Source organism: Nanorana parkeri, unplaced genomic scaffold (genome assembly GCF_000935625.1).
Source record: "Nanorana parkeri isolate BGI_ZX_2015 unplaced genomic scaffold, ASM93562v1 scaffold259, whole genome shotgun sequence".
Classification (NCBI taxonomy): Eukaryota; Metazoa; Chordata; class Amphibia; order Anura; family Dicroglossidae; genus Nanorana; species Nanorana parkeri.
This window is the reverse complement of record NW_017306527.1, coordinates 166,523-188,267: the sequence shown is the minus strand read 5'-3', so window position 1 is coordinate 188,267 and position 21,745 is coordinate 166,523. Positions and strand designations below refer to the sequence as shown.

Here is a 21,745-nt window from a genome sequence, read left to right as displayed (position 1 = left end):
AAAAGGGAGGGGGGGGGGGGTGTATTTCACTGGTAGTTTGCAAAGATGTCACCTGACTCCTGATTCAAAGGGCTGAGTTCTGCTGTTGGGTTAAAGCACAAACATTGAGATGTGCTTATTTATTTGTATTCAGCTATCCATCATTTGAACTGTTTAAACTTCCTGATAGTCTGACTTTAAATAAACTGCTCAAAAAAAATTAAAGGAACACTTTGAAAACACATCAGATCTCAATGGGGAAAAATATCATACTGGATATCTACTGTATACTGGACTGTGTAATGTGTTAGGAACGAAAGGATCGTAGAAAGGCATCATGGCACACTCACAAACCAGCATGTAAAACAACTTGTCTCACCACTAAGGACAATGACAGATGACAGACAATGACTTACCGATTTGGTGCAGCGACGCATGGGGTTTCTCAGCTGCCAATGGGATGTGCGGGATGCCTTGTGTGTTTCTGTACCTTTAAGGAGGTTGGGCGTCCTCCTGACAGGCCTGCACCCAATTTGATATCTTCTGCCCCCATGTGCTCCAAGATGGAGACTCTCATAGTTTAGAGTTAGGACCGCACTATAAGAGGTGCCTTGGCACCTCTGTCATTGTCCTTAGTGGTGAGACAAGTTGTTTTACATGCTGGTTTGTGAGTGTGCCATGATACCTTTCCACTGTTCTACTGTTCAAAGCCCATTTCGTGTGCACCTTACTGTATAACTGGTAACAAATTGTTGAGTGCGTTTGTCGTTTGTTTTGCTTTAGGAACGAAAGGATGCCACATTGTTTGATGGTAATGAAAAATTATCAACCTACAGAGGGCTGAATTTAAAGACACCCCAAAAATAAAATAAAAAAGTGAACAAATGATGCAGCAGGCTAGTCCATTGTACTGAAATGTCATTGCAGAAATTAAAAATGGTACTCATTAAAGTTTGTTTGGCCCTCACGTGCTTGTATGGATGCGTAACAACGTCGGGGCATGCTCCTAATGAGACGACGGATGGTGTCCTGGGGTATGTCCTCCCAGACCAGGGCATCACTGAGCTCCTGAGCAGACTGAGGTGCAACCTGGCAGTGTCAGATGGACCGAGACATAATGTCCTCGAGGTGTTCTATTGGATTCAGGTCAGGCGAGCATGGAGGCCATTCAATGGTATCAATTCCTTCATCCTCAAGGAACATACTCCCGCCACATGAGGCCAGGCATTGTCATGCACCAGGAGGAACCCAGGACCCACTGTACCAACGTAGGGTCTGACAGTGGGTTCAAGGATTTAATCCCGATACCTAATGGCAGTCAGGGTGCCATTGTCTAGCCTGTAGAGGTCTGTGAGTCCCTCCATGGTAATGCCTCCCCTGACCATCACTGACCCACCACCAAACCGGTCATGCTGAATGATATTACAGGCAGCATAACGTTCTCCACCGCTTCTCCAGACCCTTTCACGTCTGTCACGTGCTCAGGGTGAACCTGCTCTCATCTGTGAAAAGCATAGGGCGCCAGTGCGGACCTGCCAATTCTGGTGTTCAATGACAAATGCCAATCGACCTCCACGGTGCCGGGCAGTGAGCACAGGGCCCACTAGAGGACGTCTGGCCATCCTCATGAAGTCTGTTTCTGATTGTTTTGTCAGAGACATATGTTTTGTCAGAGACATTCACACCAGTGGCGTACTGGAGGTTATTTTGTATGGCTCTGGCAGTGCTCATTCTGTTCCTCCTTGCACAAAGGAGCAGATACCAGTCCTGCTGATGGGTTAAGGACCTTCTACGGCCCTGTCCAGCTCTTCTAGAGTAACTTCCTGTGTCATGGAATCTCCTCCATGCTCTTAGACTGTGCTGGGAGACGCAGCAAACCTTCTGGCAATGGCACGTATTGATGTTCCATCCTGGAGGAGTTGGCATGCCTGTGCAACCTCTGTAGAGTCCAGGTATCGCCTCATACGACCAGTAGTGACACTGACTCTAGCCAAATGCACAACTAGTTTTTGACGCGTTTGCGTATCCTGACCGTTTCCGGACCTGACAAAATGTGACATGCAGTATTTTTTCGTAAGCTGAACGGACTGCGCACGTGAGAACTGGAGCCCATAAAACACATAGGGATACATTGGGATGCATTTTGAGTGCAGCAGCGTACGGAGCCGGTCAGCACACAAAACGGACAGCGTGTGAACAGGCCCTAAAACCATTCCTGTTTTTGAAGTTGTCGCATTGTTGCCCATCTAGTGCACCTGTTGTTAATTTCATGAACACCAAAGCAGCTAAAACTGATTAGCAACCTGATCAATATCCCAGGAGTTTCATTGACTTGATGCTATACTCTGACTAAAAAGTGTTCCTTTAATTTTTTTGAGCAGTGTATAATTTTATATTTTTATTATCTTACAATGGGATCTTTTGTTTACATGGCTGCAAATTGTTTATGTGGGTGTAAAGCTAATGTGAAAGGAATGGTTTTTAGGTGTTTGCCATATTGACTTATCACTAAGGATTTTTCACTTTTTTTAGGCAGACCAAGAGAATTGCCTTCTATGGAGGCACAGAATGAAATTGTTCCTAAAATTGCCAAGATGACTGTCTCTGGAAAGAAGCAAACAATGGGATTTTATATACCAAGGTATGTTGTGCCTTAATATTTTATGATAAATCTGATATATAAATTACAGTATCATAAATGATACTGACAGAACTTGGTAGTATGATGGGCAGATGGCTTATTAAAGGTAAAAGGTGCCAGTCCTTGTTACTATTTTCTATTAAAGGTGATAGATGCTTGATGAAAGGGAATGTGTGGTTAAACACTTTCTTTACTTTTTTTTTTTAGCAAACTTCATTAATCAGTTTAAAAATTGGTAATTGTGGGCTCTCCAGTCTTTGGATTTTAATATTTATCTAAGGAAGAACCATGTGGTCAAGCTAATCATTGCAAGTGCCATTTTGCATTGTGTTACACTTTGGAATCTTCCAAAGACAATTTTACTTACGTGAATGATGATGGGCATCTTTAGGACAGTTAAACAAAAAAATCTTGGAGTGTTCATGAGAGTGATAACTGTTTTTTCCTGTTGTGTTCACCAGGGCTGAAGTAATTGTGATAGTGCATGACTATCAGGAAAACAAAAACCTGAAGGAGTGGAAAGTGCTTCTAGTATTAGTATGCCAGTAGCTGGTATGCTCGAGAGCGTGTTTCATATGTTTACTGCACTCAATCACTGCACTGATATAGCCCCTCTATTGCTACCTCCACCAGTGCTGCCCTGCAATTAGAAGTTCCAATCAGGGGTGAATTTTACTGATCGGAAAGTAGTATTACTTGCAGTAATGACACAATGTGTGTATTAAATGTTAGTGCTGTGGGCTTTAGATATATGAGGCACCAGATGAAGTCCTGTAGTAAGTGATGGATATATTGAAGCCAGTGCAGTGCTGACATGGGAAGTAAAAGGTGTTTAGGGACAGTACTGATTAAAAAATGAAGGTTTTTCTCCAGAAAATGTGTTCGTAAAAACGTCTATTACATATAGGGTTGTATTATATTAAAGTTTTGATGAAATCCATTTTATAACTTTGGACTTGGCAAGGTTTAATGAATCACACATTGCATATGGTCTACGATATTTACTAATAATTGGGCTGATCTATCCTGTCAGTTTTTGGATGACAGCAGCTCTGTAGCGTGGCCGAGCGGGGGATCGTTAAATATCAATGATATTTAACGATCCCTCTGTGCAGAGCAAACACCGGAGTGATCGTCTGATCACTCCGGTGTTTGTAAATAACTGGGGACACATAGTACTATAACGCAGCAGTTGAAAATCAAATCAATAGGAAAAAATTGCAGAAAATTCAAAAATGGCTTGGCCAGCTGATTTGAAAAATGGTCCGGAGGGCTTGGCAGCGAAGGAGTTAATTAGCCATCAAACATGTCATGCTTAAAAATTGCGTGCACCCGCAATTGCGATGCTTTAAAAGCTTTTACCGCTCATCAGTCTAGTGTTATCAGTGATTGATGGCCCTAAAATTATTGCTCTCACTGCGACATGTAACATGTGCGGCGTAATAGGCGAAATCATCGTTTTCGCAGGTATGCGCACCTGACGCATGTTTGCATGCGTGTACGGGTGGGGGCTTTTAAAAAAAAAAAATTGTAATTCTCTTTTATGTGTGACTTAAATTTTATTTTGGAAACTTTAATTTTTTTTCCTATTTGTTTTTTTTTTTTCACTTAACTTTATTGCTATCACATAGGAGGCTAAGAAACCCCTCTATGTGATAGCAAAATATGTGGCTGGTCCTCTTTATGGGGACATCAGGGGTCTCCAAGACCCCTAATATCACCTGGGACCCCCCTGAAGAAGCTGATGAAGCTTCATCAGCTTCTCTCCAAGCTGGAGAGTGACACAAGAATGCGGAAGTGATGTAATGTAAATCACTTCCGCATTCTGGCAGCGGAGAGGGGACCAGAGGGAGCTCAGGTACTGATAGAGGCCGTATGCTAGTCCCGGGCTCGCGCCGGGCACAGCGGAGCACGGGATCGGCGTGACAGCGGGAGGGGGGGCACGTAGGGAGGGGGGACACGGGCCGGCAGCTCATACAAGCGGTCTTGTATGAGCTGGTGGGCGTGGCTGAGCAGATGTCTAAAGATGCCCGCTCAGATCTAGAGACCTCTCGGCTGGCCGTTTTTTCACAACGGCCGGCCCTGAGGTAGTTAATGAAGATTTTCAACTCCTTCAGTAAATCAGCCTTAATATCTGTTGGAGCACCTTCCGTTCTAAAGAGTAGAAAGCCTCATCTAGGTTCTTCAGCTTGTCATTCATCACATTGCGCTCTATACACCAAGAAAATGTACCTGGCTCAAGTTTTTTAAGCTGTCTTGTGTATAATGAAGATCTGGTAAAGCTCCTAAACACAATCTCACAATTTATGGTAAAGCTAATGCAAGTGATACAGTTGATAAAATTGTATTGATTAGCTATTTGTCATAGATTTCACTATAAATCTCCCTAAATTATATTTATTTCAACAGCATAATGTTTTAGTTATCATCTGGAACAGGATATGCGAATAACTGCTGATGAATGATAGGCCTGTGTACCATGTTTGAGCAGGTGGAGAGAATTGAGTCAAACTTGTTTTAAACACAGCTATTGAGAATGAACCCGTATCTTCTTCCGATATACATTGTAGGTAGTAAGTGAAAGATGACTAATATCTGTGTCCGTTGCTTCAAACATTTGGGGTTTTGCATTTTTCACGGTTGAGTGGCCGTTAAAGCCTCAGCAATTTCTCAATGCAGTTTGCAGTCTCTTTATCTCTTTTACTCTTATCTTTTTACTTTGTTAAAGCCCAGTTTATGAAGATTTGTAAAACTTTTGTGTGGAATTCTGTAGCTTCGTGTAGCCTTTTATTTTCGCACATTAATTCCCAATTTTATTTTTTTAAGAATGAAATATCTTTTTACATTTTTTTTTAAAAACTCTTTCACACTTACTAAGTTATTTTCAAGCATGTTTGTAGTTTTAACAAGTTTCCTAAACCTGTTCAATTATTTCTGTAAATATTCTCCACAGCTTAATAGACCTGTCTTCAGGATAAAGTGTGTAGCCTGATACTTTATATTTAAAAGCATTACACATAACTGTGTACAATGTAACTTTTGCTGAGCGCCCTTGAGGCCTCTCAGGCTTGCAGCTTTCTGTAGTCAAAGTCTAACTCCTTAGAAGTCTGAACTAAAGGCCACATTTACACTTGTACCCATGTTAACACGTGGCACAACAAAGCCTGAAATATGATCTGTGTGGTGCATTGTCATTTGTTTTCAATAGCAGCCCACACACATACCCAAACACACCTGAATTTCAGCATAACACATATGTTGTCTAGTGCTGGACTGGAATAAATAAATGAGGTGCGTGTTTTGGTTTATAGTAGCCTCGTTAAGGGTCCCTTGAAAATCAATGGGGATCCCTAATACAGCATGTGTCTGTGTGCACAAGTGTGAATGGACACTAAAACAACTGCATCTAACTAGAGGCTACCATTGCAGGAAAATGGTGCGTGCCCAGGGTCTGACTGGGACTTTGTGGTCACAGGGGGAAGGGATAAGGGCCCACTGAAAATTGTGTCTTAGCTAGAATTGGGCATAGCGATCCAAGTGGCAAAAAGTGGGCACAGCACACAAAACGCTTTGTGAAACGCGAGTGTGGGTACAAAGTGCTGCAATAATCCTCAATCACTTTCACTCTATATACCAGTTTTGTTCCTAAAACCCCCAAGCATCTTACATGTGCTTAAAACTTCCTGCTGTTTCTTTTCCGTTAGCAGAACTCTATTCACAGGTAAGTACAGGCTTCCTCAGCATAGCGTGCTGGCGACTTCCTCTGATACCCGGGAGGTGGGTGGGTCAGGATATGTATTCGATTTCCTGGAGAGCTAATAATTACATGCCAAGCCCTCTTCTTCCCACACACACTGCTGGTCTCACCCTTCAGCTAGTACCATGTACCCCAACCACTTGATTTCCACGGTCTCCTAGCAGGCTTTACACATACAAAACTCATACAGCTCTTCCTCCTAGTTGCTAGGAGACGCTAAGGGAGAGAACCCCTACATGCTTTTTAATGCATTTTTGTGCTATATGCTCAGAACCTAGGCAGGGTCCCCCTAAGATGCTTTTTAATGCATTTTTGCCCTATATATACTTTGGGCCCACCTGGGCGATTCCCCTGTCCCCCTAGATACACTTGTAAACCTAACCATTTTCCTTGCCATTTTCACTTCCTATAATTTGTTGAAATAAACATACCAGAAAAACTCGGCACATTCCTTTACAGATGCTTATTTTTTAATCTAATGTTAGATTACTTTAACCTAAATACAGTCTTACTTTTTTGAAGTTACTTTTGGCAGTAGTGACAATATGTTGTGAATAAGTTGTAAAATATTTAACATAGTGGAATCATGGAGTCTTCATTTTACTACATTTGGACCTTGGTAGTTTATACCTGGGAACATGGGTACAATGATCCTTCTGTCAAAGGCCACAAAAGAGGTGACTGAACTTCTGAAATGGATCTCCCACTAAAACATAAGGCAATTTTTTTAGTTTTAGATACAGTAAGGAAAGGTTATAATGCCTGTCTGCTTTTTTGCCATGTGTCCCATTGGGGAGATTTCCCATCACTTCCTGTCCGATAACCACAACAGTGAAGTCAGAGGAAATGCTCCCAAAGTAAGGGGAATTCCTGGTAGTCATCGGGGTCACCAGAACTAGTTTGCCCATTGGAAGATTTCCTATCTATTCCTGTTCTGATGACAACCCAACATTTCCTTCACGTACAGTGATGGCGGTCACCAGGACAAATACAGAGGGTAAAGCTCCCTAACTGGGACAAAAAAAATAAAAAAAATTGACTTTAAATTAAAATAATTAGTGCAACTAAATGAAATTATGTAGCAGGCTTTTCTGTTGTTTTCTAACCTGTTCTTCAACTCCAATAATCTTTCCTTAACTTTACTACACCTGACAGTCTGCCTGCAGTATTTCTAAAACAAATTAAATGTGTTTTTTCACAATTTGGAGGAATTAAATGATCAGGGTAGAGTTGTGAATTGCATGTGCTGTTAAAATGTAAAAATAGGATGGCGGCTAATTGAAAAAAATTTACAGACACAGCCAAAGTGTAGGCATACATTTATCTTTTACTCAGCAGATTCCAACTAACAGCAAGTTTTGCTCATCTGACGTTTTTGTTTATATTTAGCTACATGCTTTTTTTGTTTAATTTTTTTTTTTCTTTTACATGTTATAGTGCTGCATCTCATGTGAATGGGCAAAGTGTTCCTTTGTCTGCAAAAAGCCAGCCTGTGGATGACATCATGGAGGAACCTGAAAGCACTGTTCAATCATCCACACAAATGAACACATCACAGGTCTCTGATGAACGTAATGCCACTACATCCCAAGTAAAAAGTTCTGGAAAATCCAAACAGAAAATTAATGTTAAAGAAGAGCTAGAAAAGAGACAAGGAGGAAAACAGCTACTAAACCTTGTTGTAATAGGTAATGTGTAAGCATTGTTCTTTCATTCTTCTACAACTTGCTGTCCTGGGTTAGTTCTATTGAAAAAACATTGTCTCTTTCTTGTCCATTAAGGGACACAGGATTCGGTTATTCAGAGACAATTGGATTATACTGCCTTCAGGAGGAATTTCTACTGGCAGATGAAAAAGCCATTGGACAGCCAAGCATAAATCCTCCCAGTCCTTTTATGCTTTTTGCTAATGGTCTAGTAGGATGGACTGCTCTTCTGAGTAAAGTTTTATCATTTTTACCAGTCATTTTCTCTTTTTTCTGAGCCTGGCTGCATCTATCTGGATGGACACTTCCTTAGTTATGGATAGCTTGGGAGGCCATACTTTTCTAGGTCCTAATTTGTGGCACAGCCTCTCCATAGAAAGTACTATGTCACTAACTGGAAGGTTGCGCTTTTTTAATGTGGGGTAGCTGCCTACTGCCATTGCACACTTTTGCAACAGAGACACGATTTTACCTTGGTTGGTCTTTGCTGCTTTCTACAGTAACCTGGTCCACTCCACGCAAGTGAACATGTCCTGCTTGCAGCAGCTGGTTCGTGAGTACCAAATGGTTTTTACCTGGTGTTCTCAATTGAGTTGTCTCTCTTAATCAGTATGACATGTTGGATCCCAAGCACAAGGGGAGCAGTCCTGCCCCACAATCTGCTAACAGTTCCAGGGTGGCCTGCAGTGTCTCTCCTCAGGGACTTGACACCAGGTAACGAGGAATCTTGATGCCGAGGGGTGGGTAATGACTCACCGCCCGGCTTCCTGATTGGCCAGCTTTCTAACCAATCAGGAAGCTGGGCCGCAAGTTATTATACACCTAGGACTTTGCTAAGTAATTTCATTCTTACTGCGATTTTGTTTTACTGTTGTATTATGTGTCCCTTTATTGTAACATCTTTTTCTTTTTTTATATATTTTTTTTTGCACCTTTTCCTTTTTTAAAAACAATCTTTTAAAATCGTCAAGCTTATCTCTATGCTCTAAATGAGAACTTAAAAGAATCCTTGTCTCTTTGAAGAGTTATATCATATTGTAAAACCTGTTATATTACTGTCTGGATGGACAGAGGGCATTATAGGCATTTGTAGTGAGTTGACTGCGGAGTTAAACCACCATGGTGACCATTGCTCTTAGTCTGCTGGCCTTAGATTGTTGTCCCTCGATCTGCAAAATCTCTGAGCAGGGTGAGGCTGAGAGTGGTTTTGTCATTTATTGGTGGCAGCACCGTAGGATCGGAACCATGTATCGTCATATATTGGTGGCAGTACAGTGCGATCGGACCTGCCGTTCTGTCACAGGCAGTATATTGAAATTGTTAGATAGAAAGAAACTGTGCTAGGAATCAAATAACACTCTAAGAGCAGCTGTGCTTAATAGGTGAATACACCCAAAAATAGGAAAAAAGAAAAAAGCACTGCGCTTCAAACTCAAAAATGATATTCCTAAAATGTGAAAAAAATTGTATAAACTGTGAAATTGACACAAAGGGATACACAATTTTGTGTCATACACAACACCTGTGTTGCACAATGCCTGTGCTGATGGGAAAAAAAACCAAAAACACATGCTAGTACATCTCATAAAATGTGTACATATAGAAAATCCTGTGTTGAATCTCACTAGTGATGTATAACTCCCACCTAATCTACATAACCATGTGTGAAGTCCATTACTTCTGGATACAATAAAGTCCTTGTATGTGAGGATATATCTTCCTGCTTTTATAATCAACACCAACGTCCGTGAATGCAAAAACAATTAGTGAATCAGTGCTCTCCAGTCTCCACCGTGCTCAAAGATAAGATCTGGCCGCACTCACCGACTCCTATTGCTCACCATATTTCAGATGAACAATTAGCGCTTTGCTGATATATATAGAACCAAATCCTCTCCTTTGTTTTTAAATAAAAAACAAAGGAGAGGATTTGGTTCTATATATATCAGAACCAAATCTATATATATTGTGCAACACAGGTGTTGTGTATGACACAAAATTGTGTATCCCTTTGTGTCAATTTCACAGTTTATAGTGTATTGAGATTGTCTCTGAATAACTGAATCCTGTGTCGCTAATGAACTCCAAGAAACTGCATTTACAGTAAGTGCAAAAACCCTGCTTTTGTTGTCTTCCAAGCACCCATATTCATTATTCATATTCATCATGTATATGTTGCCTCCCAAGCCTCCATAACATTAGCATATCATTTAGCTGTCTTTATGTCTGTATCAGCTGATGGTTTGGCATGCTCTTTCCACTGAAGATCACGATTTCTAGGTAGAATTTTGTCATCATATGCTTAGTTTGTCTTGATCACGTGTGTCCCAGGTATTCTTAAACTGGAGCAAATTTGTAAAACATTTTTGTGCACATGTTAAAATGTGAATTTCTGGCTAGAAAACTGCTTAAAACCAGCTTAAAAAGCAATTATATATTTTCTGAAAGCAGTGGTCCAGTTGAATAAAAAACAAATGCTAGTTGCAATTTTTTGTATGGTGTACAATATGTACATAGAATTTGATCAAAACAATATTTTTTTTCTAGAACAAAGTACAGTAAAATTAATTTTAGTGCACACTAACAGAATATAAAACCCAGTAAAATATAAAAGATGGGGTTCTGTTTTGTAAAATAGATGCCAAACATGATGAGCCTAAATATTGCACGCACCCATGACATGACAGAAACAAAAACCCCTACAGTACCCAAAATTGCTCATAGGCAACATTTTAAAAGCCTTTAGCACTCGTCAATTTAAAGATAACCATGAGTGATGGCACTAAAATTATTTCTCTTCGATGTTCACAGCTATATGTAACGCAATGCTATGGTCGTTTTTGCACATAGGCACACCCAACTTTTGCGTTTGTATGTGGGGGCTTTACATTTTGTATTTGTTTTATATAAACTTAAACATTTTTTTAAATTTTTTTTTAACACTGAACTTTTTCGCTGTCACATAGGAGACATTTTCTAGCAGTATACAGGCGATCACTTGTATGTGAAAGCCGAAAGTCGGCTGAAAAGAACACTACCAAGATCATCTGGCATCTGCATCAGCTGTGATCTTTGTGTAACAACTTCAGGACAATGCCGTTTATATAGGTATTGCGGTCCTGAAGTGGTTACAGTAAGCCTTTTATTAGAGAAAAAGGGAGCTGCCTTTGATGAAAATACTGTTTGCCTGTTTTTTTTTCTGGTTTTAATAGTTTTAGTTACTGATTCAGAACAAGTATGCAGATTAGCAAAGTCAGAGAAATTAGAACACCATATACCGTATTTTGCGCTCCATAAGGCGCACCGGTACATGTATTAAAACCACCCGGTTTTAATACAAGTGATCTGAATAGATCACTTGTACTACACGAGCAGCGGCTACCACTGTATGTTTAGCTCTGCTTTAGCAGGGCTAAATGTACAAAAGTCTAGGGATTCGCTCCATAAGACGCACACACATTTTCCCCCGCCTTTTGGGGGGAAAAAGGGCGTCTTATGGAACGAAAAATACGGTAAGCATTCTTGGTTCTAGATCTATAATTATTATTGATAGTGGAAGCAAGCATGTGCAGGAAAAGTAGGCAGCTAGCGCTTTCAGAAGGAGCAGTGGCAAGCTTCAGTGTTTTTGCCATGATCAATTTCCTTTTACCAATTGCGGACATTAGGCATGCTATGTATGCCCAAAACAACTCCATGGAAAAAAATCCATCTAAAGAGCAAAAAAGAGAAAAGTAATCCTAATAGGGAAATTAAGAGATTTGGTAGATTGGTGTGTACTTGTTGGCTTCTACTGCAGAGGGAAAACTTTTTTTTGTTTTTTACCTTTTTTTTTGTAACCAGGCCATGTCGATGCTGGAAAAAGCACACTAATGGGTCATCTACTATACCTCTTGGGACATGTGAACAAACGAACCATGCACAAATATGAGCAAGAGTCCAAGAAAGCAGGCAAAGCTTCTTTTGCATATGCTTGGGTACTGGATGAAACAGGAGAAGAGAGGCAAAGGTAATTTATCGGAGATTACTGGCTTATCATAAATAGCTGGTTATGTAAGAATATCTGGAATCATAGGTCATTCTGTCCAGTGGGGTCACTCACCAGAGCAGTTTGTGGGAAGACATTTGAATATTTATGTTTGTGTTGATTGGGGTTAGAGGCTATGCCCCAAATATAAATAGCTTCTAGACAACTTAAAGCATAGTTCCAGTTTTGCAGTCAAATTTGGGAAAATACCACTATATGTTTGTGTTCTCATTCACACAACATACATTAAACAAGACCTTTTGGAGGTCTCTTTGGTGAAGGCCTTTGTGCAGATTTCAAGCTACTCTGAGCAGTTTGAGAGTGAAACCATATGGTCAAACCGAGGGTCAGATTGAGCTTCAGCTCAATAACACACAATGATTTGAAGGCTTTAACCCTTTGTTAGCACAGTGTTCAAATTTCATTTGCAACTGATAATGAACAGCACAGTTAATTAGATAAACTACGTAGATAAAATAGCTTTGCACAACCTCCTCCTTAACCCCTTCGTGACGGGAGACATACAGTGTACGTCCCGTCACAAAGTGGCTATATGACTGGCCACGTACACTGTACGCGCCGAGTTATATCAGCCTCCATAATGCTGGTAACTACTGATTCTCAGCAGTTACCAGACATTAATGAATGCCTCAGTATTGAGGCATTCATTAATGAAATAGTTAAGCTTTTGTAAAAGCTTCTTTCTTTCATTAATGAAAGAATGAAGCCTTTACATTCAGATACGGGTTCGCTAAACAACGAACCCGTATCTGACAGCTGAAGATAGCAGAGAGGTAGCAGTGACTCACATCTCTGCTATTCGTTTTGACAGCTGTATAGCCTGGCCTGATGTTAAATGATACATTTCAAGCAGAAGATACAAATGTATCTCTTTGCCTGAAATGTATCAGTTTTGATCGTCTAGAAACGATCATAGCTCATTCATGAAGGTGTTACAGAAGAACTCTGGGCAAAACATTTATTAAGCCTTGCGGTGGGGATACCCTCACAATAATCTACTTTACAAATTATAAGGAACAAACCCCTCACAACCCCTCCTAACATTACAAAAAAAGACAAGCAAGTAGAAATATTAGCCCTTAAAGGAGATCTATGAGGTGAGTAATTTCCACTCATTCTTATAGTTAGAGCCGACCTGTGACAAAGAAGCTGTCACAGGTCGGCTCAATCGATCGGAAAGTGAGCAGAAACATGCACCGATCCTCTCACTTCCCGATAGTCTCCCTGCAGTGAGCGGTGTCAGTCACCGCCGCCCGTAGGGATTCCCCTCTCCAATGCTCCAGCTCTGACTGGAGGAACAAATGGGGGAGGTGCGGGCACAGCTGGCTCTACCTCTAGATAGGCAGAGCCAGCTGTCACTCACGCAGCTGGGTGGATCCAGACAGTATTTTCGGGATCTGTCCCGACTGCTGCGCTCTCAGTATAACATGGGCAATAGCCCGCTATATACTGAGCTTTCGGTTACAGGAGGAGGTTAGTATATGTCCTCCTGTGACCCTAAAGAGAACTATGGGGAAAAACACTTACCACATAGATCTCTTTTTAACGTGACATTAAACCCTCAGTTTTTTTAACATAAACCAATACTGTAATGTGCGCCTTACTGTAATCCATGGCTGTTTCCGTTCTCTTTGCTGCTCTTCCTTTTAAATCCTCATGTCTTCTCATGCTGGGGGAGAACTTCCCTTTGCAGCTGAGCGCCTCTTCCTGTAGTGCTGGCTCAGGTTGTGAACCTGCACACAGACACCATGTATCCATTTCAGAGACAAGGCAGTCTGCTGCGAAACAGAAGTTCTGCCCAACATGAGAACAGATACGGATTTAAAAGGAAGAGCAGCAAAGAGAAGGGAAACAACCATGGATTACAGTAAGGCACACATTACACTATTGTTTTATGTTAAAAAATCTGAGGGTTTAATGTCACTTTAAGGAACCAAGAAACCTTAACCCAAGTAAAAAGAATTCAAACTGCAAGAAGCATTTTTTAAACTTATGCTATATGAATGGGAACATGTAACCAATATAAAATAAGTGTTATCCCAATTTGGCTCTGAAAGTGGAAATACACTGTAGGGAGTATACAGCACTGAAAATGTAAGCAGCAGTTTTATAATTTTTATGCTGTGTGAATGGGAACATGTAACAATTGTAAAGTAGATGTTAACCTAATTTGGTTGCAAAAGTGGAACTTCAATTTAAGCACTGGCATACACTGGTTGAATTCTGTCCTGCTGAATGAGCTGCAAATCGAACACTGTGTGGCCCAGTTGGCACCCCTTCTTTCGACTAAAGTTGATTTTTTTTTAATCCCTGGTCGAAAAAGTCTCGCCCAAACAGTGACTACAGCCAATCAGTGTATACATTTAGTGTATATAGCCTTACATTTAATTTGATCTTTTTACTATTGTTTGGTGTGCTGAACCCAACTGAATTTCTTGCTATTGTAGAGGAGTGACTATGGATGTAGGCATGACCAAATTTGAAACAAAGTCCAAAGTTATTACTTTAATGGATGCTCCGGGGCACAAGGATTTCATCCCAAATATGATTACAGGTGCTGCTCAAGTAAGTGCAGATCCTCTTGTGTACACTGTTCTGTCTGTTTCTAGGAAATCATTTGTGATGTAGTCTAGATTTATTAATTATTTATTATTTTAACAGGGTAACCAATTTGTTTTTTAAACCTGGCAGAGGTTTTCCTTGTTCCCTACTCATTTCAAAACTAAAAGCAAAAAAGCTTTAGCTAGATTTCTGCTTTAAAATGCAGTTTTTTTGTAGATTTTGTTACAAGTTGTCACTTGCACTTATTCCAAATAGTACTCATTTTAAAATAAGAGTTGTTTTACCATTTTATTCTTAGTTTGTTTGCATGTGCCAATGAATCTTTTGTATGGATAGGTTACTAATATCACACATACAGCTGCTCTGTCCATAGTGTTTCTTTGTGTATAGACTGTTTCCTGTCTTTTAGGCTGACGTGGCCGTTTTGGTTGTAGATGCCAGCCGTGGGGAATTTGAAGCAGGCTTTGAAGCTGGTGGACAGACACGTGAGCATGCACTGCTGGTCCGCTCTCTTGGTGTAACTCAACTTACAGTAGCAGTCAATAAAATGGATCAGGTACATCATATTATATTTACATTGCATGCATGTATCAATAGCCACAGTGTTTGATGCTTAGTAAATGGAGGTCTTCCTGTAGTTTTTTGGAACATGCTTTAGTATTCATTCCCATTTTTGTCAGTACGGAATCTCATTAACGGGGTTTGTTTATTCCAAAGTATCTGAATGATTGGAAGCATCTTAACTAAGTAAGAGGTTATCATGTCTCTATATTGACAGCCATTTACCACATTGTCATCTTTTTGCACAGTCTTGTGACTTAACGGACTTTGGTCCTTATTTCAGAAGCAAAGAAGCATATTTGTTAATTCTGGTGATGTAAGTGACTGAAACCTGTGTTAACAGAACTGAAGACTTTGTGATTTAGGTATTATTGGGCTGTACTGTAAATCAGTTGAGGGTAATTTGTATAGTGCAGTTATCCAAATGTTTTAGGTGCTAACGGGAAAGATGTCTATTCACGCTTACAAGATAGCAGAGCACCGGGAAAATCTCACCAGTGTGCTGATTTTCATTCACAGTCTAGTTTTCTGGCTGGTGGTGGGAAGTAAAACAGGAAGCCACAAAAGTAGGGCTGGTGTGTGTGAATCACAAGAGTGGCTAGCTCACATATATTATTTTTCACTTAAAGCACCTCACATGTATTGTATTTCATTGTTCATTCAGTTTGGCTGAAGTTGTACTTTAGAGTTGCTAGTTGCTTCGGAGCCATGTGAAATAAACTGAGAAATCAGAAGCTCCTTATGTTTTGTTATGCCACATCTAGTATAATTAAATGCTCATGTATATAGGAATCTGCCTGTATACCGAGTTTGTTTACTTCTAAAAACAGCATTTAGTTTGCTGTGCCATGCTTTCATCGTTCCCTGCAACTCTCTCTGTATTACCCCTTGTTATAAGCTTTCTTACATTACCTGCAGGTTAATTGGCAACAAGATCGATTTCGGGAAGTTACTAGTAAGCTGGGGCACTTTCTGAAGCAAGCTGGATTTAAGGTAACAGGAATATTTATTTTTAACATTTTTTTTTTCCAATTTCAGAGCTAGGTATGGGGGAGTTTAGTAGGTGTTTGAGTAATATTGTCTTGACATGTCAGTAGTGGTACAGGCAAAACCTAACCCTCCCTTCCATATATACGTATAATTTATTGCTATGGATATATAGGCGCATGTGGGACTGTGCTGACATAATCCGCTGGGTTGAGTTTCACATGTGTATGCTTGTGTTCTTTTTCTTGCCATACAGTGGTGAGGAAGCATCTCCCCACTGCTGCCCTGCTTGTAAAAATCTAAGTGGAACTTTGATCTTTGCTCTGTTCCTGCTGCTTGCTTATAGTAACTGTGGTCATCTCAGGCTATCCAATCCTCACCTGCACTAGCTGTCTGTGTTTTGTGAGTACCTGTAATGTGGGCTTCCAGCTCACATTCTAACTGCTCTGGGGCTGCTTGCAGTGCACCTGCTGATTGTGTCGGCTCTTGCGGACTGGCATTCTGTTGCACTCTGCACCTATTCCATCATCTTAGTAGTCTTTTAGCTCTGTGTGGGCAGTTCCTCTGCTGTTTTAGATGAGGTTTTTACTACAGTCATGCAAGACTTTATGGTCCCAAATCCCTGAGTTATTTGGGGACTCTGACTGCAGAGCGTGCCTACAGATTGTGTATCTGATTTACATCTGGCCTTGGCGGCTTCTGAGTGAGCACACTAGAGTCCACTGTTCTCCATCATTAGGAAGACTGTTTTGGCTCGTACTAATGCAGTGAGCACAACTCTGAAACTAGAGGATCAGCCTGTTGCTTGTACTAGTACTGTTTCTAGGCTCGGGTGCTGTAGAACCCCTAAGACCCCAAAGACTTTCCCTTTTGTACCTGCTTTTCCAACTATTTCTCTAGGGAGTCCAGGGCCTGATGGTTGCTTCCTTTTGAGGCAGTCCAGTTTGTCCAGCCTCACTCTAGACCTCTACAATGGAATGTGAAAGACTTCCTGTGTCCTTGAATGGACGAAAAAGAAAACAGTTTTTTGTACTCTGTGTAAAATCATATTCCTGGGGTTCAATAAGGTAAATGGGTCTGTGCCGTCTGTTTATAATCATACTCTCAGTCAGGGCCGTCTTTAATACTGATTGGACCCTGGGCAAACAATTTCTTGGCGCCTCCCCCCCCCCCCCCCCGGCCCTAACAGCAGCATACGGAAGAGGTGGGGGCAACAATATGTGATGCCGAACGCATAGTAAACAGAATGGTGCTGCAAGGGTTGCTGCCTTTTCTTCAAGCGAATCCCGAACAGTCTAACACCACACTCCAACTTTTTTTAGAATAAACAAGAGAGAACGAGGAGAGAACTAGGAGAGACAGCCAGGAGAGAAGTAGGAGAGACAGCAAGGGGAGAGAGCGGGGAGAGACAGCAAGGGGAGAGAGAAGAGAATAAGGCAAGACAGCCAGGAGAGAGACAGCCAGAATAGAGAGAGAGGAGAGACAGCTAGGAGAGAGAGTGAGGAGAGACAGTCAGGGGATAGAGAGAAAAGAGACGGCAAGGATTGAGAGAGAAGAGACATCCAGGGAGGAGAGCGAGGAGAGACAGCCAGGGGAGAGAGCAGGGAGAGACAGCCAGGGGAGCGAGCAGGGAGAGACAGCCAGAATACAGTGAGAAGAGACAGCCAGGAGAGGGAGCAAAGAGAGACAGCCAGGAGAAAGATTGAGGAAAGACAGCCAGGAGAGAGAGCGAGAAGAGACAGCCAGGGGATAGAGTGAGAGACAGCCAGGAAAGAGAGCCAGGAGAGAGACAGGATATTCAATATCCTGGTGGGAAGCTGTACGGTGTCTCAGACGGGCTGTGCAGGTATCGGTATCGGTGCAGTAGCATCCCTAGTGAATTATACACGTGCAATGCATTTTATAGACCAACTACACATGCAATCTAATAATAATCTACATGTGAAATAAATATATAAGTACGCAGAATCACCCTATGGTGAATAAATACAATATATAGTGAAAAAATACCTAATATGTATTTATTCACCATAGGGTGATTCTGCGTATTTATATATTTCTGTATTTACTTCACATGTAGAATATCATTAGATTGCATATGTAGTTGGTCTCTATAGCGCAGGGCATGTTTATAATTCACGTTTTTTTAGATGTTATATACAGTTTTTTTTAGCATGGCAGCTTAGGGGTTTGTTGTTCCATAGAACAGATCTAGTTTGTAATATTATCTATAGGTGCATCCCTAGTATTGAGAGTACAGGAAGCTTTGCTGCAGCCATACATAGAACTTGATAATGCCATTTTCTTTAAAAACTCTAAATCCTGCTTCAGCAGCATAGATTGAACTAGAGAAGCAATGTCAGGAACCTGCTCTGCATATGTATGTGTTGCACACAGTATATGTATCTGTTGCATACATAAACTGTGGCATATTTGGGCACTTACTTGGTGTGAAGGTCCAGAGAGGGGAGGCAGGAGGGGACACAGTGGGGGTGACATCTCAGGGCACGGTGTGGGCTCCCAGCAGGGCCCCAGTCAACACAGGAGAGCAGAGTATGTAGAGCGGGAGGCGGGGTCGAGTTGATAGTGGGCGGAGCCCAGAGCCACGTCTATGCTGCTGTATGTAGCCTCCTGTGTGTAGAGCACCGATGCTGTGTACACAGACGGGGCAGGGCTGGTGCAAGCCCCATTGCCTACACAGGTGAGGCTGCCAGCCCTGCATGTGTTTATCTTATGTGGGCTGAAGGGGCAGCTGCTTTGGGCCCCACAACAATGATTGGGCCCTGGGCGACTGCCGCTTTTGCCCTGCGTTAAAGACGGCCCTGCTCTCAGTACTGCTTGCTGCAAAAATGAGGCATACTGGTAGTAGGGAGGTTATGCTGTGCTGGCCTTACAGTATTGTCCAATCCTCCTTTACGTGGCGGTATAACCCTAAGGTGAAAGATTTCCTGTGTCCCTCAATGTATTCCAAGAAAAGGAATTTAAAGTGAAAAGGAATTTAGAGTACAAACATTAATTTTGCATCTATTAAACAGTTGTAAAAATGCTTTCAGTAGTATAATTAACAGACTCAAAAAGAACAATAAGAAACATACCCATTAATATATAAATAAAATAATACACCAATACCTAAACACTACATTCTTTCTGCTGTGCATTGAGATCTTTCCCCACACACTTTTCTCCACTACTGTTCAAAGAATGGACACAGTATTTGTGAGGTTCTACACAGAACTGTTTTCTGTAATGAATTAAACAGCTTGGTCTGTACAAGAGCTATGCAATGTTTACATCCTCTATCGTTCATAATAATATTTTAAAACCAATATTTCTTACTAATTCCCCATCACTGCAAAATTATTTATCAGAAGGCAAAATAGGCTTTACATATGGAGGTCTTTTTTGTTTATCCGCCTAGAGTTTCTCTTGAGTCCATCTAGATTACCGACATACAAAGTAAAAATCCTTTCTTCCTCCACTCTATTTAGGTTGTCTGGGGACATAATGCATGAGGACACATTATCTGACCACCCTCAGTCATCTGTTAGCTAGCATACCAATACCACACATGTCCTTTGGGCAGAGCATTGGTGTTAATCTCAGAAGAGAGCAGTGCAGGCAGATGCTGATGGCTCAGCTTATCTCTGGCACACCAATAATGATTGTGCCAATTTGATTGTTTGTTTTCTCCCAGAATGGTTGCCTGGTGGGCATTGTCTGCCCCCAATATACCATCCAACAATGAAACTCTAATTTCATGTCTGTGGATTGTTTTAGCCAAATGAGAACAGACAGATTACTAGATAGTAGAAAAAAAGAATGACTCTGACAAAGGCTCTGACAAAAACAGCCAAAAGTCCAAATGTCTTCATCTACTTGGTGTATGTTGGATAAAATAATTTATCTGAGCAAATTAACCATTTCCTCATGTCTGAGATCCTAAAGGCGAAAAGATTTGTAACTTTGCTGTAGTTGGCACCGAATGTCACCCATATAGGCTTCATCATAAGAAATGTTTGTTTAGTGCTGTAAACTGATCAATAGTCTTTTACTAACGTTGCAATTACTTCAGTGCCTATAATGTTTCTTTTAGAATAGGGCTTAATATAAAAAACTAAAATATCCACTGTTGCAAAGGGTTTCAATATATAGTCCATTATATTTTGTGTTTCACACTAACTGATATAAAAAAAAAATCTTAAAATCTAAATTATATATGCATTAGGATCAGTAATCATTTTCTGCCTGTTTAGGACAGTGATGTGTCTTACATTCCGACCAGTGGGCTCAGTGGAGAAAATCTGGCCAAAGGTAGTCAAATATCTGAATTGACAAGCTGGTATAAAGGACTGTGCCTTACTGACCAAATTGGTAAGAAACTTTGAGGGACATTTATCGAGCAAATCAGGGACAAATGTAGACGCATATGTAGGTTGCATGTCAGCAAATTGTAGGCTACATAGGTTTTATGTGTATTTGGGACTCTTGAGACAAGATAAAATGTTTTTAATAATGTTAAAAGCAGATTAAAATTTTGCAAACATCAAAGGGTAAACAGCATATCTTAGTCTGGTGGAGTACAGTCAGCTTGGTACAGTCCGCACACTGTGGCCAAGTTGAAAGTTGAGAAAGAAGTAGTTATCCTCAAAATGCACCACCTCCCTAGTCACCATCTGTGAACATCTTCGATATTTCTGCTTGCAGGAGATCTTGGGGGTCCCACCTTTTGAGTGATCAACCAGCTCTAATGTGAACTGTAATAAGCCCCTCACTAGCCATGGCATGCAGGCTGAATCTAGATGACTATATCCTACCTGCCTGAGATGTTGAGCTGTTTGAGTTTTTATTGGACATAATCCGTGTACCCTTGATTTTTTTTTTTTAAATAGGGCTCTGCTTTGAGCAGTTTAATTCACAAGAGGGTATTTTCCCTGTAATTATTTGGAGATCTCTTTGTGGACTGATGTCTGTCACTAGCTCTTTAGTGGATTTTCCAAAGCAAGGTGAAATGGGAAGTGCAGTTTGCAGCAGATCCCACCGGGACAGAAAGGGATATTACAGTTCCCCATCTTGTCCAAAGCTTTTTTTTTTTAAGGTAGTTTCATTTTAGGAATCTCAATAATCCATAGTAGCCATCATTTATTTCTCTTTGCCTTGCTAAATTGAAGAAGCCCATTAGAAGCATATTCGGTATATCTTGGGCATGGTGAGACCATGTAGTTGAGCTTTAATGCTTGAAGGACTTGTAGGCTCATTGCTCTCTATATAGAGAATAGTATTAATTAATTGCTTTTCTTCTCCAATGCAGATTCCTTTAAAGCCCCACAGCGTTCCACAGAGAAACCTTTTAGACTGTGTACATCAGATGTTTTCAAAGGTAAGAGTCTTACTTTTTGCACATAGACACAACACTCCAAATTATTTGGCACACAGATGTGTACCACTGGTAATGGAAAGCCTCAGCCTCCAGCTGTACAAAAATAAAGACCGCACCACCCACAAGTGCT

General features: G+C 40.9%; 1 protein-coding gene across 1 annotated transcript in view; it reads left to right on the top strand.

Annotated features, from left to right (window-relative positions):
• HBS1L (HBS1 like translational GTPase) overlaps window positions 1-21,745 on the top strand; it is a 111,424-nt gene that overhangs the window by 65,904 nt on the left and 23,775 nt on the right. Inside the window, exons 5-12 of the mRNA XM_018556948.1 lie at window positions 2,512-2,620; window positions 7,815-8,065; window positions 11,924-12,089; window positions 14,576-14,693; window positions 15,100-15,246; window positions 16,170-16,244; window positions 20,492-20,609; window positions 21,547-21,615. Coding sequence (XP_018412450.1) covers window positions 2,512-2,620; window positions 7,815-8,065; window positions 11,924-12,089; window positions 14,576-14,693; window positions 15,100-15,246; window positions 16,170-16,244; window positions 20,492-20,609; window positions 21,547-21,615 — 1,053 coding nt within the window. The remainder of the gene's footprint in view (window positions 1-2,511; window positions 2,621-7,814; window positions 8,066-11,923; window positions 12,090-14,575; window positions 14,694-15,099; window positions 15,247-16,169; window positions 16,245-20,491; window positions 20,610-21,546; window positions 21,616-21,745) is intronic.